Source organism: Natrix helvetica (assembly GCF_964273705.1).
Source record: "Natrix helvetica genome assembly, chromosome: 12".
Lineage (NCBI taxonomy): Eukaryota > Metazoa > Chordata > Lepidosauria > Squamata > Natricidae > Natrix > Natrix helvetica.
Genome location: NC_138556.1, coordinates 13,210,486 through 13,226,653, shown reverse-complemented (window position 1 = coordinate 13,226,653; position 16,168 = coordinate 13,210,486). Strand labels below are relative to the sequence as shown.

Here is a 16,168-nt window from a genome sequence, read left to right as displayed (position 1 = left end):
TCTGGCTTGGAGAGCTGCCAGGCTGATATCTGCAGAACTTGGCAAGGAGTCTCAGAGAGTCACCAACCAATTAAGCAAACTAATTGTCTCCTGCAAACTCCACTCCCCTTTCGCTCCTCTTTTATTTCCTCTGGGAGGGGCCATTCCTTGCCCACCTGTGGCCTTACTCCCAAGTCAACCCCTGTTCTTTAGCTGTTCCCTTTGTCTGGCAACTCTGCGCATGTGCACACTGGGAACAGGCTCCAGCTGTTCATCTGCCTCACTGATGTCTGACTCTGAAGGCAGCTGATAACTGGCATATGGCTCTGGCCCCCTCTCTGCCTCCGACACACAGCCCTCATCAGAGCCTTCATCAGACTCCAGGACTGGCCCATGTTCCTCCCTAACCTCCTCACTGTCTGAATCTGCTGCCAGCTTAGCTGGGGGGGGGGGGGGGGCACAACACTTCCTTCAAAACCCATGACATGCACTTGCCTCCCTTGGGGGGAGGGGATTTTGCAGTGACATAGTTGTAAACGTTGAATGTCTAGCTGTCAAACTCTCAGCGTATGGGTCAGATGCGTCATGCACAGGCCACATCCATCCGAGTTCTGGAAATGGGGAAAAACGTCACATGACGGCAACATGATGGTGCAAGTTTGACACCTGTGAGCTAATCAAATACATGTCTTCTCTTCCCCCAGCTGCTGTTTTTATAATGCAGTCAGGCTCAGCTGTTGAAATTCAGATGCTCAGAAGATCAGGCAGAGCCTGGGGGTGTAATCAAAAGAGGAATTAGCCTGGAATCGTTACGTTCCCACGAGCGGTCTAAATCCAACCCCTCTTGAATTCCATTGACCTTTACCTAGTGCCAGTTTAGTGCTGACCATTAGTTGACTAAGTTCATGTGTCCAGGCATGAGCAATAAATCAGCTTAACTGGAACGAATCATGTTTCTGATCTTTGCTGGCTTTACGTATGTTGCAATGTAAAATATTTTAGTGAATAGAAAACTCTACTCTTCAGTAAGAACAACATTAGTTTGGAGAAGCTAATGCCAGCAACGCACGCGCCTCTTCATTTTCCCCCCTTGCATAGGAAGTTCTCAGAGGAGGCATTCGTCCATGGCCCGCATACATTCAATGACGATTGAGGCACCTATAACCAAGGTAAGGCATTCCCATTTGAGGTCGCTTCAATCTGTTGGAAACTTTGCTTTTTCCTGTTGTAAAACTCCTATGTCTTTGCCTGGTGATGATGGTGGCGCAGGTGTTAGAATGCAGTATTGCAGGCTAATTCTGCCAACTGCCAACAGTTCAATCCTCACCTGCTCAAGGTTGAACTTAGCCTTCCATCCTTCCGAGGTCAGTAAAATGAGGACCCAGATTGTTAGGGAAAACAGGCTGACTCTGTAAACCGCTTAGAGACGGCTGTAAAGCACTGTGAAGCGGTATATAAGTAAGTGCTATTGCTATTGCTTTGCATTGTTTCTTGACTCTTCAAGTTAAGGAAAAGGGAACATGTATTATCATTAGGTAAATAGAGCTTTCTCTTTCTTTCTTTCTTTCTTTCTTTCTTCCTTCCTTCCTTCCTTCCTTCCTTCCTTCCTTCCTTCTTTCTTTCTTTCTTTCTTTCTTTCTTTCTTTCTTTCTTTCTTTCTTTCTCCATTTAGGTAATAAATATTATCAACGCTGCCCAAGAAAGCAGTCCCATGCCAGTGGCTGAAGCATTGGATAGAGTCCTGGAGATCTTGAGGACTACTGAGTTGTATTCTCCACAGCTTGGCACCAAAGATGAAGATCCACACACAAATGACCTTGTTGGTGGTTTGATGACGGTAATTGAAATAGAAGTATTTGAATTTGTTCGTTTACTGGGCCTTCCACATGTCATTTTTAAAGCTAATTAAGTGATAGGAGCGGTATGGTGGCCTAGTGGTGGAGCTCTCACCTCACAATCAGAAGGCAATGAGTTCGATTCTAGGTAGATATTTCTCTCTCTGGGCGCAATGAGTAATTGTCTGCTGTGAACACCACATAGGCGTTAGAAAGGGCGGCTGGCCAGTAAATGCTCAGCTCCATCCAGGTGCTCTGACTCCACTCTGATGCAAGAGATTCCAGATTCCTTAAAAGTGGATGGTGGGAGGGAGAGTGATAATTAATATATTTGTTTTAGGATCAGTGATGACAGAATTTGCTTAGCTCCAACCTGTTGAAAACCTAGTTCTTGCTTCTTGACTAGATACAGGTCGATAGAGGGTTCCAACAACACTTTCTGATTTTATATTCCTTTCATTTGATTCCCTATCCCAAAGGTATAAATTTAAGAAGGGTTTTTATTTCATTCTACCTTCTTTTCTACTTTGTTCCATAGGATGGACTACGAAGATTATCAGGGAACGAATACATATTATCCGCAAAGCGTAAGTACCGTCCTTTACCCCTAATAGATATGTGTGATCTTCAGCAATTTCATTTTGGGTATAGCACAGCCCAAAATTATTTTGAAGAGGGACAAACAAATAAGCAATGTGCAGGGTTGCGTAATTACTGCTCTGTCATCAGACCTTGTTAGTCAGGCAGAAAAGCTAAATATGCCATTTTAAAGAGGCATATCGTTTTGAAAGGGTATCTCGTTTGCTAAGGAGGCTTAAAGTTTGGTAAATATTTGGAAGATAACCAGCCAGCTCGCAGGCCTAATAGACAAAACATAAGGAGGAGGAAAAAAGAGAAGATGGAGATGAGTTCTTGAAGTTAAAGCAAAACCATTTGGCCAAGAAAGTAGTCTCCAGGTTTTTCGTGTTTTATAAGGACACATTCTGTCACCTTAGATGCTCTAAGTGATAAAGAAAGACAGATCGTATTTTCCTCCATTTTTGCCCTCTCAAAAAACTTCCATTTAATGGAGTGGTCTTTCTGATTGGAAGAGGAGAATCATTCAGATATTCTCCCATATGGATCTCTGTATCAAAACCACTTACTTTATGTGCGGCCAGAACCGGAAAATAATATTTAACACAGCACAGTACTTAAAACAAAATGGTTCGGTTGAGATCTGCATATGTGGGGGTAAATTGCAGGGGTGACACCGAAATATAATTTTATCATATTTTATCTACGTCTTAAATTATTGTTTTCTATTCCAATTTCATTTTAGACTATATTTTATTCCGATTCCATTTTAAATCGTATTTTATTTCAATTCTATTTTAAATCGTATTTTATTCCAATTCCATTTTAAATTGCTTTTATCAAATTTTAGTAACCATTTACCGTATTTTTGGGAGTATAAGACGCACCTTCTCCCCTCCAAAAAGAGGCTGAAAATCTGGATGCGTCTTATACATCGGACACAGCATTTTTTGCCTCCCGAAGTCCTGCCCCCTTCACCAAAATGGCCGTGCAGATCCTTTAGGAGGCTTTCAGAGAGCTCCTGGGGGCTGGGGAGGGCAGAAATGAGCAAAAACCGGGCTGGATACTGCGGCAAGAAAAGTTGCAAAATAGGGCAAAATTTCCTCCTTATAGCAACATTCAATTTGGGCTCAATTGGGATTGTATGTTGAGGACTAACCTGTATTAACAACTGCAATGATCCACTTAACAACTGCGGCAAGAGAAGTCAGAAAGCGGGTCAAAACTTACTTAATAACTGTTCTTGCTTAGTGATGGAAATTTTGAACTCACTTGTGGTCGTAAGTCGAGGATTACCTGTACCTGGTTACCCTTACCTGTTTTATGTAAGACCAGTTTGTTCCTGGTTTTGTTTTCTCATGAGTGATCCAGGTGTGCCTGTAATACCTTCCTCCCTCTCTCTTCGTTTTTAAAGAAACCCATCAAGTACCGGGAAGTTTGATCTCACCCATTTCCCTAAACGACATCCCTCCCCGAATAGCTCAAGCAATGGAAAATGAACAAGACTGGGATTTTAATATTTTCGAGTTGGAGGCTGCAACTCATAAAAGGTTTGTAGGAGAAGCAAAGAAACACACAGGAGCAGAATTCTGGGCAGTGATGGGATTCATTTTTTTTTACTACTGGTTCTGTGGGCGTGGCTTGGTGGGCGTGGTGTGGCTTGGTGGGTGTGGCTTGGTGGGCGTGGCAGGGGAAGGATACTGTAAAATCTCCATTAGGTCCCCAGTCCAGGGGAAGGCTACTGCAAAATCCCCATTCCCTCCCCACTCCAGGGGAAGGCTACTGCAAAATCCCCATTCCCTCCCCATTCCAGGGGAAGGATACTGTAAAATCTCCATTCCCTCCCCACTCCAGGGGAAGGCTACTGCAAAATCCCCATTCCCTCCCCACTCCAGAGGAAGGATACTGCAAAATCCCCATTCCCTCCCCACTCCAGGGGAAGGCTACTGCAAAATCCCCATTCCCTCCCCACTACAGAGGAAGGATACTGCAAAATCCCCATTCCCTCCCCACTCCAGGGGAAGGCTACTGCAAAATCCCCATTCCCTCCCCACTCCAGAGGAAGGATACTGCAAAATCCCCATTCCCTCCCCACTCCAGAGGAAAGATACTGCAAAATCCCCATTCCCTCCCCACTCCAGAGGAAAGATACTGCAAAATCCCCATTCCCTCCCCACTCCAGAGGAAAGATACTGCAAAATCCCCATTCCCTCCCCATTCCAGGGGAAGGATACTGCAAAATTAGCTGGGACTCGGGAGGCAGAAAATAGATGGGGACGGGGCCAGCCAGAGGTGGTATTTGCCGGTTCTCCAAACTACTCAAAATTTCCGCTACCGGTTCTCCAGAACTGGTCAGAACCGGCTGAATGCCACCTCCGATTCTCGACAGATCACCTGTCTAAGGGCTCTTAATCATCTTACTGTTTATTTGGCTTTTGGTGCAGTAAGAATAGCGGAAAACAAATTACCTTTTTAAAAAATTTCTTCCCTCCAGGCCTTTAGTTTATCTTGGTCTCAAATTGTTTGCTCGCTTTCGGATCTGTGAGTTTCTTGGTTGCTCCGAGTCGACGCTGAGGTCTTGGTTGCAAGTCATAGAAGCCAATTATCACTTATCCAACTCTTACCACAATTCAACCCACTCGGCGGATGTGCTCCACGCCACGGCCTATTTCCTTTCGAAAGAAAGAGTAAAAGTAAGTCTACGGGGCTGCCCCCCCCCCCAGCAGAGGAGGGTCAGCCTTTCTCCAAAGCAGGCAGGACAAGAAGCGATGGATGGAAAGAAGAGTTGGTTCAAGGAGAGACCCAACCTAGAACCAAGGAGAAATTTCCTGGCCGTGAGAACAATTCATCAGTGGAACGACTTGCCTCCAGAAATTGTGAATGCTCCATCACTGGAAGTTTTAAAGAAAAGATTAGACAGCTATTTTTCTGGAATGGTATAGGGCAGGGATGGCTAACCTTTTTGTCCTTATGTGCCATAATGCAATGCGCAAGCAACACTCCCTGTCCACCCTCCTGTACATGCGCTGCACCCCCATGCTCGCCCCCACTCATGCATTTTCAATCGCCCCGCAGCCCCTGTGCATGCGTCTCCTGCATGTGCCCTGCCCCTGTCCATGCGTGGCAGAGACCTGAAAACCCGCTGATTGGTGGGTGGTGCATGCACATGCATGGTGGAGCTGAGCTGGGGCGAAAGCTGGCATGCCCACAGAGAGTGTTCTGCGTACCACCTGTGGCACATGTACCATAGGTTCGCCATGACATGCATAGGGTGACTTCTTGGGTTGGATTAGAAGACCTCCAAGGTTCTAACAATGAGAACAATTAACCAATGGAACGGCTTGTCTTCGGAAGTTGTGTGTGCTCCAACACCACGGGTGGGTTCCTGCCAGTTCTAACCTCTTCTATAGAAGAGGTTCCACAAATCTACAGTGCCGTTTAGAACCGGTTCCAGCTCCCTCCCCCCGCCCGTCCGCACATCATCAAGATGAAGATCGAGAGGAGGAATTCTGGGAGTTGAAGTCCACACGTCTTAAAGCTGTCAAGTTTGAACACCCCTGGAGGTTTTTTTCTAAAGGGTTAAGGGTGCAAGGGTCTTGTAACTTGACAGCTTTAAGACTTGCACACTTCAATGCCAGAGTTCCTGAGCCAACATGACTGGAGTAGGAATTCTGGGAGTTGAAGTCCACAAGTCTTAAAGCTGTCAAGTTTGAACACCTCTGTATTCAGCTCTGTGAATATTCAAGCCATATTTGAGGTTTGGGTGAACTTCATGTTCTAAGGAAAATGCTAGGGTGGCCAAAGAAATGCAATTTAAAAAAATTCAATGGAAGCTTCCTGTGAGTTTCTTTCTTGCACGAGGAACAAACCTTCCACGAGGATAACTTATGGGAAAGAGCAAGGGGTGGAATAGCAAAGTTCAGTGTAGAATGGCTTCTTCCAGGTTGCTCCATCTCATAATCTGCTCCTTTTCCCAACCTCCAATTTTCCATCCCGCCCATAAATGCCAGATAGCATTTTGTGGCGGCAGCTGATTTCTCATTGAGCTATTTTAGAATTTTTTCCCCTTCCTATTACTAAGCTGTTCCCGACCACTGCCTTTAAGATTGTTTACATTTCTGGATACTTTGGCATTCCGGCATCTTGTCCATGAATGTCAGGGCTTTATATAAAGTCCATGACAATATTTTTTTAAAATTTAAATTTAATTTTTATTTTATTTAGTGTATGACATCTACAGAGGTCACTGATAAGGTAAAGGTTCCCCTTGCACATATGTGCTAGTCGTTCCCGACTCTAGAGGGCGGTGCTCATCTCTGTTTCAAAGCCGAAGAGCCAACACTGTCCAAAGACGTCTCCGTGGTCATGTGTCTGGCATGATTAAATGCCAAAGGTGCACAGAACACTGTTACCTTCCCACCAAAGTGGTCCCTATTTTCCTACTTGCATTTTACTGACCTTTCTGATCGACATGCTCAGCATCTTAGTCACTGAGCCAATGCGTCCCTGTTCTAATAAAACACATTATATGTAAAAAAAAATGATAAAAGCTAACCATCTAACTGCTTCCGGTGTGACTGCAATGAGATCATCCCAGGTGCCTTGAAATTTCCTGAGGATGTTGTGGCCCGCCAGTGGAGCTGGTAGCAGATTCAGACAGTGAGGAGGTTAGGGAGGAACATGGCCCAGTCTTAGACTCTGGGGAAGGCTCTGATGAGGGCTCTGTGTCGGAGGCAGAGTGGGGCCAGAGATGTATGCCGTATGCCAGCTATCAGCTGCCTTCAGAGTCAGACATGAGTGAGGCAGAAGAACAGCTGGAGCTGATGTGCGCATGCGCAGAGCTGTCAGGAGAAGGGAACAATTAAGGAATGGGGTCGACTCAGGAGTAAAGCCACAGGTGGACGATGAATGGCCCCTCCCAGAGGAAATAAAAGAGGCGCGAAAGGGGAGTGGAGTTTGCAGGAGACAATTAGTTCGCTCAATTGGTTTGTGACTCTCCGAGACTCAGAGAGCCGAGATATCGGCCTGGCAGCTCTCCAAGCCAGATAAGGTCTGTGACTGTAAATCCTCCCTTGAAAGACTTTGCGGGATGTGAATGAAAAGAATTCACAGTCAATTAATAAAAGGGTTTTTTTGTCAGGACAAGGAGTTTGCTTCCTGTTCTTGGGAAGCCTCGGTCAGAACAGAGGGGACGTTCTTGAACTGCGACTGTCACAGTATCCATCTTTCCAACATTAAACGGAGTCTCTCTCTTCCTGAGCCTCTCCTAGCCTCTCTCTCTCTCTTCTCCTTCTCAGCAAACCTTGGATCCCATTGACGAAGTTGCTGCCTTGATAGCTGCCACCGTCCACGATGTGGATCATCCGGGGAGAACCAATTCTTTCCTGTGCAATGCCGGAAGCGAACTGGCCATTTTGTATAATGACACCGCGGTGTTGGAAAGCCATCACGCGGCACTGGCTTTCCAGATCACCACCCGGGATGATAAATGCAACATTTTTAAAAACATGGAGAGGTAGGTTCCTAAGATGCCGGGATTCTTTGAAAGGGTTTGCGCTGCTGACATGGTTTTGGAAAAGGATTTGTTTGGACTGCATGACGATATACGGAAGAGTAGCGATGGAGGGAGATGAGCATTTCAAGGGGAAAGATATAAGGACTGTGGCTCATTTATATATCAATAAATATATAATTTAATTAAGCTTTAAATTATATATTAATACTAGTCGAGAACCCGACATTGCCCTGGTATTTATTTATAGGGAGAAATTATCCAGACCAAACATAATTTCTAATGTTGGATTTTCCCCTTTACCAGAGGGAGCCCCTTGTGGAGTACTATGAAGATATTACCATGGCAACTCCACTGCACTGTAGAAGCCATTTTACAGCAGTACAGTAGAAGCCATTTTAAGGCACAACAGGCTGTATCTTAACAGAACATCCCCTCCAGGGGTGTCTTACCCCCATAGTATTTGTTTCCAGAGAGTAAGTCATATTTGTACCAAGTTTGGTTGAAATTGCTCAAGGCGTTCCAGAGTTATGCTGGAACATATACACACACACAAAAACCCGAATACAACAAGACCAGCATAGATAGATGATGATGATAGATAGATAGATGATGATAGATAGATAGATAGATAGATAGATAGATAGATAGATAGATAGATGATAGATAGATAGATAGATAGATAGATAGATAGATAGATGATAGATAGATAGATAGATGATAGATAGATAGAGAGAGAGATAGATAAAGATAGAGATATAGAGACAGAGACAGATAGATAGATAGATAGATAGATAGATAGATAGATAGATAGATAGATAGATGATAGATAGATAGATAGATGATAGATAGATAGATAGATAGTCCTACTAAAACAACAAAATTCCACCTATTTTTCCCCTTTTGTCTTCTTTTATCTAGGAATGAATACCGAACTCTCCGACAAGCCATTATTGACATGGTCTTGGCCACGGAAATGACCAAACATTTTGAGCACGTTAACAAATTTGCCAACAGCATCAACAAGCCATTGGCTGCCCTGGAAGATAATGGGGTAAGAAGTCCTACCAAGAAGTAAAAAAGAAAGCAAAAGAAGCTGTAATATATTTAGAAACGAATTCTTCTTATTATTTCCGGCTAATCAAAGACAGAGGAAAAAACCAGAGAAATGTTTAGAAATAAACGTGTGTAAAGTTGCAAAAGGGAGATACTGTATTTTTCACTCCATAAGATCTATTCACCACCTCCCCACCACCCCGATTTCATTGAGGACCGCATCAGGGTTGTGTTTGACCTCGGGGGCCGGGTGGGCGTGGCCAGCTTGCCATCACTCATGTCCGGGGCACCTGTGTTGGCCCAAGCGCTCTGCCAGCGAAAACAGGCTCCCAAATTCCGTTTCAGCTGCGATGGCCTCCTGCAATCCTCTGCCAGCAAACATGGAGTTTGGGAGTGCTGCCCCCGGGCCCTCGCGAGCTCTGCTTTCAGCTGCAATGACCTCCTCCAACCCTCTGCCAGCGAAAATGATGTTCGGGAGAGCGGCACGCAGCCCTCCCCAGCTCCGTTTTCGCTGGCAGAGGCCCTACGGGCCAGTCCTTTGCTGTTTCCTGGATTGTCCCATGGGCTAGATCTAAGCACCCTGCTGGCCGGATCCGGCCCCCAGGCCTTGAGTTTGACACCCCTGACCTAAGCTATGTCAGAGAGGAAAGCATCAGTAGAAAAGTACAGTAAAGAACGCTACAAGGGGCAATTTGCAAAGCGTCTTCCTTGTGAGTCAATCTCAGAGGGAGCCTTTGTTTTGTTCTTTGCTTTTAATTTAAAAAGGGCATTTGAACGGATATTCTTTCAGCGTGGGGGGGGGGGGGAGTGAGCCTTTCCCCATTTTATTCCAATTTGAAACAATTGCTGTATTTTTGGAGTATAAGATGCACCAAGATTTTGAAGAGGTCTGCAGACCTCCCGAAAACGCCCTGTTTTTCACGAAAACGGGCCATTTTTTTTGTCAAAAAAGAGCATGCATAGCCTTTATAGAGTGCTCCTGGGGGCTAGGGAGGGGCAAAAAAACAAGCAAAGAAAAGGCCCATTTTTCGCTTATTTTTGCCCCCCCCCCAGCCCCCAGGAGCACCCTGGAAGCCTCCTAAAGGCTGTGCATGGCTGTTTTTGCAAAGGGGATGGGGTTTTACTAGGCCAAAAATTCTGTATTCCGTGTATAAGACGCACCCAGATTTTCACCCTCTTTTTCGAGGGGAAAAAGGTGCATCTCGTCTTATACTCCAAAACATACGGTATGTCTTTTACTACGTCTAATGCTCCAGGTTCTGGAGATGTGGATTTTGGCGCGTTGGCTACTTCATTCCCACAAAACAGCTGAGGAGGAAATCTTTTCAAAATTTGAGGATTTGCAAAGTTTCTAAATTTGGGTGTTGTTGTTTTTTTAAGACCAGGGATCTGCCCTTTTCCCAAAGAACGAACTTGCCCTGTTCCAATTGAGGTTGCGATGCTTTTGAGAACTCACCTCCTTCGTGAAAAGAAATCTTTGCCCTTTCTGACGTTCTGGGAGAAACAGACTTGCTGAAAATTCAGCTTCCCTTAGCCCCCCCGCCCCCCCCGCCCCCCGCTTTTTTCACTCTGCTGTTTACTTTTGCACGGTGGATTGAAGGCTTCCTTTGCATTGGTAGCACTTTTAGAAGCCTTTGCGGGAGGAGACCGTTTCTGCGCTCTTCACAAAGGGCTTCTTTGAGCGTCCCATGAACTGTTTCCATTTATTCAGCAAAAATCTCGACCAAGCCCAACTATTTCAAAACAGGAGCTGAAGCTCCAATTCCTTTAGTTATCCCAGCAGTTTTTGGACAAACGTTGGAAAACTCTCAAAGACACCATTTGGAGGGGGGGAAATGAGAAAGACCTCACGAAGAGGCTGAGTCTAGGATGGGAACTGAGATGTTCAGATTATTGGGACGGCTTCCTAGTGTGTAGCAACCTTTCCCATTCATGAGCTCCGTTTAAAAGTCACGCGTTTCTCCAGACTAAAATCTGTATAGAAATGGAAGGATAAATTGGAGCAAATCACAATGCGCGTCAATCTGAATTGTTTAAACAGATCAAAAATAATCTTACCCAGCATATTTCTTTTCTTTCTTTTTCTTTCTTTCTTTCTTTCTTTCTTTCTTTCTTTCTTTCTTTCTTTCTTTCTTTCTTTCTTTCTTTCCTTCCTTATCTCTTTCCTTCCTTCCTTCTTTTTTCTTTTTTCTTCTTCTTTCTTTCTTTCTTTCTTTCTTTCTTTCTTTCTTCCTTCCTTCCCTTCCTTCCTTCCTTCCTTCCTTCCCTCCCTTCCCTCCTTCCTTCCTTCCTTCCTTCCTTCCTTCCTTCCTTCCCTCCCTTCCTTCCCCTTCCCCTTCCCTACCACTCCCTTCCCTCCCTCCCTTCCCTCCTTCCCTTCCCCTTCCCTTCCCTTCCCTTCCCTTCCCTTCCCTTCCTTCCTTCCTTCCTTCCTTCCTTCCTTCCTTCCCTCCCTCCCTCCCTCCCTCCCTCCCTCCTTCCTTCCTTCCTTCCTTCCTTCCTTTCTTTCTTCCAGTGTAGGTATGAACATAAACATGAACAAAGGAAGTAAATACAGATAAATGGAGACCGTAGGACAGGGATGGTAGGCACGCTGTTACCCTTATGCACGCCCCCTTTACAGACCTCTTAGGAATGGGGCGAGGTCCATGGTAGATAGTTTAAGGTTGAAGCTGTGGGGGTTTGAGGATGTAACAACAGAGTCAGGTAGAGCATTCCAGATGTTGACCACTCTGTTGCTGAAGTCGTATTTTCTGCAATTGAGTTTGGAGTGGTTTACCTTGAGTTTGTATCGATTGTTTGCCCGTGTATTATTGCGGTTGAATCTGAAGTAGTCATTGACAGTTAGGACGTTGTAGCAGACAATTTTGTGTACAATGCTGAGATCAGACCGCAGGTGGCACAGTTCCGGATTGTCCAAGCTATCAATAGTTAGCTGATAAAAACAGAAGTTGGAAACAGAGAAATTATAGGGAAAGGATCAATGATATAAGGGAGGTATGTTCAAATGGATAAATAAACATTATGATTATGATTGTTGTTGTTGTTATTGACTCAATATTAATCTAATGAACATCGTTGTAAATATTTTGATTTCTATTTCCTAAAACTCTTTGTCCCCAGACAACACACTGTTTAATCGAAAATGGAATTTTAAGATGGAACTTTATGGACAATGTTTGTACATTTTGTTTCCTTAAGAGTACCAATGGCGATGGGGATCCCATCAAAAACGTCCTCACGTCTGCTGAGAATCGAATCCTGATCAAACGGATGCTAATTAAGTGTGCGGATGTTTCCAACCCCTGCCGTTCGTTGGAACAGTGCATTGAGTGGGCTGGTCGGATCTCGGAGGAGTATTTTGCACAGGTGAGTTAAGCGGAAGAACTTCCCACTGGATGTCAGTCATCATTTTTCCCAGGTGATGAAAAGGGAGATGGAGGCGAGACTTTCCCCAGACTTCAGTGGCCTCTAAATCTCCTTTGGTAGCCCTTGAGTCCTTGCCCCCTCATTCAAAAAAATGATACCTCGGTTTATGTCTAAGGAGATTCTCAGTCATCCAGATCATGATGACACAGACAAAGTAGCCTTGAAATGGCCTCCAAGTGGCCTCAATGACTCTCTAAAAGAATGCAAATGACCAACTCTCTGCAAGGAGGATAAATCCTTCTATTCCCTACCATCCTGTTCAGCGGCAGGTTTCACATTTCGTTACCGCCGATTCGCAGGTGCATGCTCCTTTTCCACACATGTGCACGGCCTTCCATGCATGTGCTTTGTGCTCATGCGTGCATGCCTTCTGTGCATGTGCCCGGCCCAGGGATGGGTTGCTGCTGGCATTACTGCCGATAACGTGCACTATTCAATGTAAATTGTTCTGCGCGCATGCGCAGTCACTAAAATCCAAAATGGCGGCGGCCAAGAAGCAAGGATGGAACCGGTTTGGGGGCGTGGTAGGCCTCTGTAGCTGCTGGTTCTGCGACCCTGGCCTGAATTCCACTAGCGGTTCAGCTAAACTGGACCGAACCGGCAGCAACCCATCTCTGGCCCAGCCTGAAAAACACGCCTAAGTAGGACGGCATAGAGCCAGGGCGGGTGAGTGGCCCACCTGCGATTTCTGCAACCAGTTCGGGTGAACTGGTCTGAAGCAGCTGAATACGACCTCTGATCCAGTCAGATCCGAAGAAGCTTATTGCATGAGAAGCGAAATGTCTTCAAAGAAAAACCAGATAAGTCCAGTTGCTTCCTGAAAAAGCACCTTTGGGGATACTTCGGTTTCTTGCCCTGTTGCTTTATTTCTCAAATATACAAGTGGATATTTTGCGCCTTCCCCATCGTTCCCCCAGGGTCACAGCTACACAACACTAACGGGGACTAGAGGAGACATTGTTAGTAGTAATAAACCACATAATTGTGTTTATTGTTTTTTGCAGACCGACGACGAGAAGAGGCAAGGTTTGCCTGTTGTGATGCCGGTTTTTGACAGGAATACCTGCAGTATTCCTAAATCTCAAATCTCGTTCATTGATTATTTCATCACGGACATGTTTGATGCTTGGGATGGTAAGTCATTTCTTCTCTCTGTCGCAGAAGAAAGGGAGAAAACTCTGTTCATGTAGGGATGCTCCACTTTTTGCATATTCTTCAACTGATTGGGTGGCTTGTGGATTATGGTGGACAGGGCAACCTATCGTCCTGATTGGGTCGTTCAAAGGGGCAGCCTGTGGTCCAGGATGATTTTAATTTTTGTGTGACCTCTTCTGAATTCCTTCTAACTATCTCTCTTGGTGATGCCCTACTGAACAATGGCAGTGTTGCTTTCTGCTGTTTTGAAGTGGGAAACATAAAAAACAGGGGTGCCAGGTCTAAATGATCGTAACTTGGTCGTTGGCACCCTCACCCATCTTTGTGGTGAGTGTATGGAATGCTCTTTGTTGTTTTAAGGAGGCGTGACTATTTTATGGCTTCTATTAGATGGTGAGTTTCATCGACCTCCTAGCTCAAAATCATGGAAAAGGGCATTGTCGGTTTTCAGCCCTTAAGATCAGGTAGAGCTTTGGGAGTACCAAAAAGGAGGAACGGCTCCTTTTCTGTTAAGAGCCGTGGTGGCTCACTGGTTAGAGCGCAGTACTGCAGGCTACTTCTGCCGACTGCCGGCTGCTTGGAATTTGGCAGTTCGAATCTCACCAGGTTCAAAGTTGACTCAGCCTTCCATCCTTCCGAGGTGGGTAAAATGAGGACCCAGATTGTTGGGGGCAATAGGCTGACTCTGCAAACCACTTAGAGAGGGCTGTAAAGTATGGTGAAGCATATATAGCAATAGCACTTAGACTTATATACCGCTTTACAGTGCTTTTACAGCCCTCTCTAAGCGGTTTACAGTCAGCCTATTGCCCCCCAACAATCTGGGTCCTCCTTTTACCGACCTCAGAAGGATGGAAGGCTCAGTCAACCTTGAACCTGGGGAGATTTGAACTGCCAAATTGCAGTCAGCTGGCAGTCAGCAGAAGTAGCCTGCAGTAGAGCACTCTAACCACTGCGTCACCGTGGCTCATATAAGTCTAAGTGTTATTGCTTTCCCTGAAGCTGTAGGTTGCCCATAGCCTTCCCCACAATTAAGAAAATAAGCCCCCAACATTCTCCATCTTTGAATCCATTTTCCCAGAGGTGTCCATGACTTCACCATTGTCTTTTCCAGCTTTTGCAGATTTACCAAATCTGATGCAACACCTAGACAACAACTTCAAGTATTGGAAGGGGCTGGATGATAAGAAACTGAGGACTCTTCGGGCACCTCCTGAATAGCTATCTGATGATTGGACATGCGTATCTTCCATCGGGAAGTCGATTCCTCCAAACTTTCCTTTGGTTATGGATTTTCAGATGCGTTTGGTCACTTCAGCACAAGAGCAAGACCTTTCTGTTCCCCGTTACGGGGACGTTGGGCAATCTGAAGGGCTTGGAAATCAGAAGAACCCTCTTCTCCATCCGTCATCTAGCAATTGAGGAGGTGGCCGTACTTTTCAAGCTGAATTACACTGGATAGAAGCCTGTATCGGAGTGAATTTTGGGGTGAGCCTTATCGCTTGCATTATTCGCACGCTTGGAAGTGACGTTTGGAGAGGCCCTTTTCTTAGAAGAGCTCAGCGTGAAGTTCTTCAGAGCAGCAAGGGAAGGAGAGAGAAAATGTCCCTCACCGCGAGGATTCATAACCACGATGAGGAATCTTTAGCATGAGCACTAAAAGAATAAAAGAAACAGAAACAGCTACATAGAAAAATCAGACATGGACAATACAGACTCTTTGTGAAGGAGCTTTCCTTTTTTTAAAAAAAATCTTCTCAAATGGACTTAGCGGTATTTTTTCACGTTGCTGAAAGCGCGATCACTCGTTCCCGAGCACTACTGAGAACGCGTTCTCTTAAAATTTAGTAGCAATTGGAAGTAAACCAATGGACCCTAACCCTCCGTTCCCCTTTGGCCCTGCAGATTTTTTCGAAGCTGATCGTTAGGCACCTCTGATTAAAATATGTTTTATTTATTTTGTTAGATGTTGAATATTTTCTATAAAATTTGTAAAGACTATAAAACGCCAAAGCCAACTTCTATGGAGGCATTACCGTTTCTCGTGATTCCTAACTCATTATGCATTTTTCTTCGCCGATTGCAAAAAAAAAAGGCCGTGCGGTCAACCCAACTTTTTAGGAGACAGAGAGGACTATCTTGGTTTTATTATATGTTACAGAGAGTCCTTGACGTACGGCCATTCGTTAAGCAGCCCTTTGAAGTTACTATGGCACTGAATAGGGGGTTACCCAACTTGGCTCTTGTTAGTATGTCTCTGCTGTGGATATTAGGCTCGGGAAATGAAGTCCGGTAAATCTTGGTCAGCATTCTGCATCCTCATGGGATCTTCAGATTAATTGAATTTCTCAGCCCATTTCTTTAAAAGACAAATTCTTGGGAAATTCCCAGCCCCTGTTGTAGGGTATTCATCATATTCTATATCGGGGGTCCACAAACTTTTTCAACAGGGGGCCGATTCACGGTCCCTCAGACTGTTGGGGGGGCTGGACCGGCTGGGTGGGCGTGGCTAGGTGGTCATGTGATTGGGTGGGTGTGGCTGGGTGGTCATGTGACTAAGTGGGCATGGCCAATTTAGCAGTCCATTTTGCCTTTGTCCTTGCTGTACTTGCCCCTCCCCTACTCA

General features: G+C 45.2%; 1 protein-coding gene across 2 annotated transcripts in view; it reads left to right on the top strand.

Annotated features, from left to right (window-relative positions):
• The window catches only part of PDE8A (phosphodiesterase 8A), a 92,475-nt gene extending 76,909 nt beyond the window's left edge, over positions 1–15,566 (top strand). For both annotated transcript variants that reach the window (XM_081964732.1, XM_081964731.1), the window contains exons 13-22: positions 1,078–1,148; positions 1,652–1,816; positions 2,353–2,401; positions 3,805–3,940; positions 4,885–5,083; positions 7,688–7,905; positions 8,824–8,956; positions 12,160–12,327; positions 13,392–13,521; positions 14,657–15,566. In XM_081964732.1, the coding sequence (XP_081820858.1) occupies positions 1,078–1,148; positions 1,652–1,816; positions 2,353–2,401; positions 3,805–3,940; positions 4,885–5,083; positions 7,688–7,905; positions 8,824–8,956; positions 12,160–12,327; positions 13,392–13,521; positions 14,657–14,763 (1,376 nt within the window). In that variant the 3' untranslated portion in view covers positions 14,764–15,566. The remainder of the gene's footprint in view (positions 1–1,077; positions 1,149–1,651; positions 1,817–2,352; positions 2,402–3,804; positions 3,941–4,884; positions 5,084–7,687; positions 7,906–8,823; positions 8,957–12,159; positions 12,328–13,391; positions 13,522–14,656) is intronic.
• Positions 15,567–16,168: the final 602 nt, after the last annotated feature.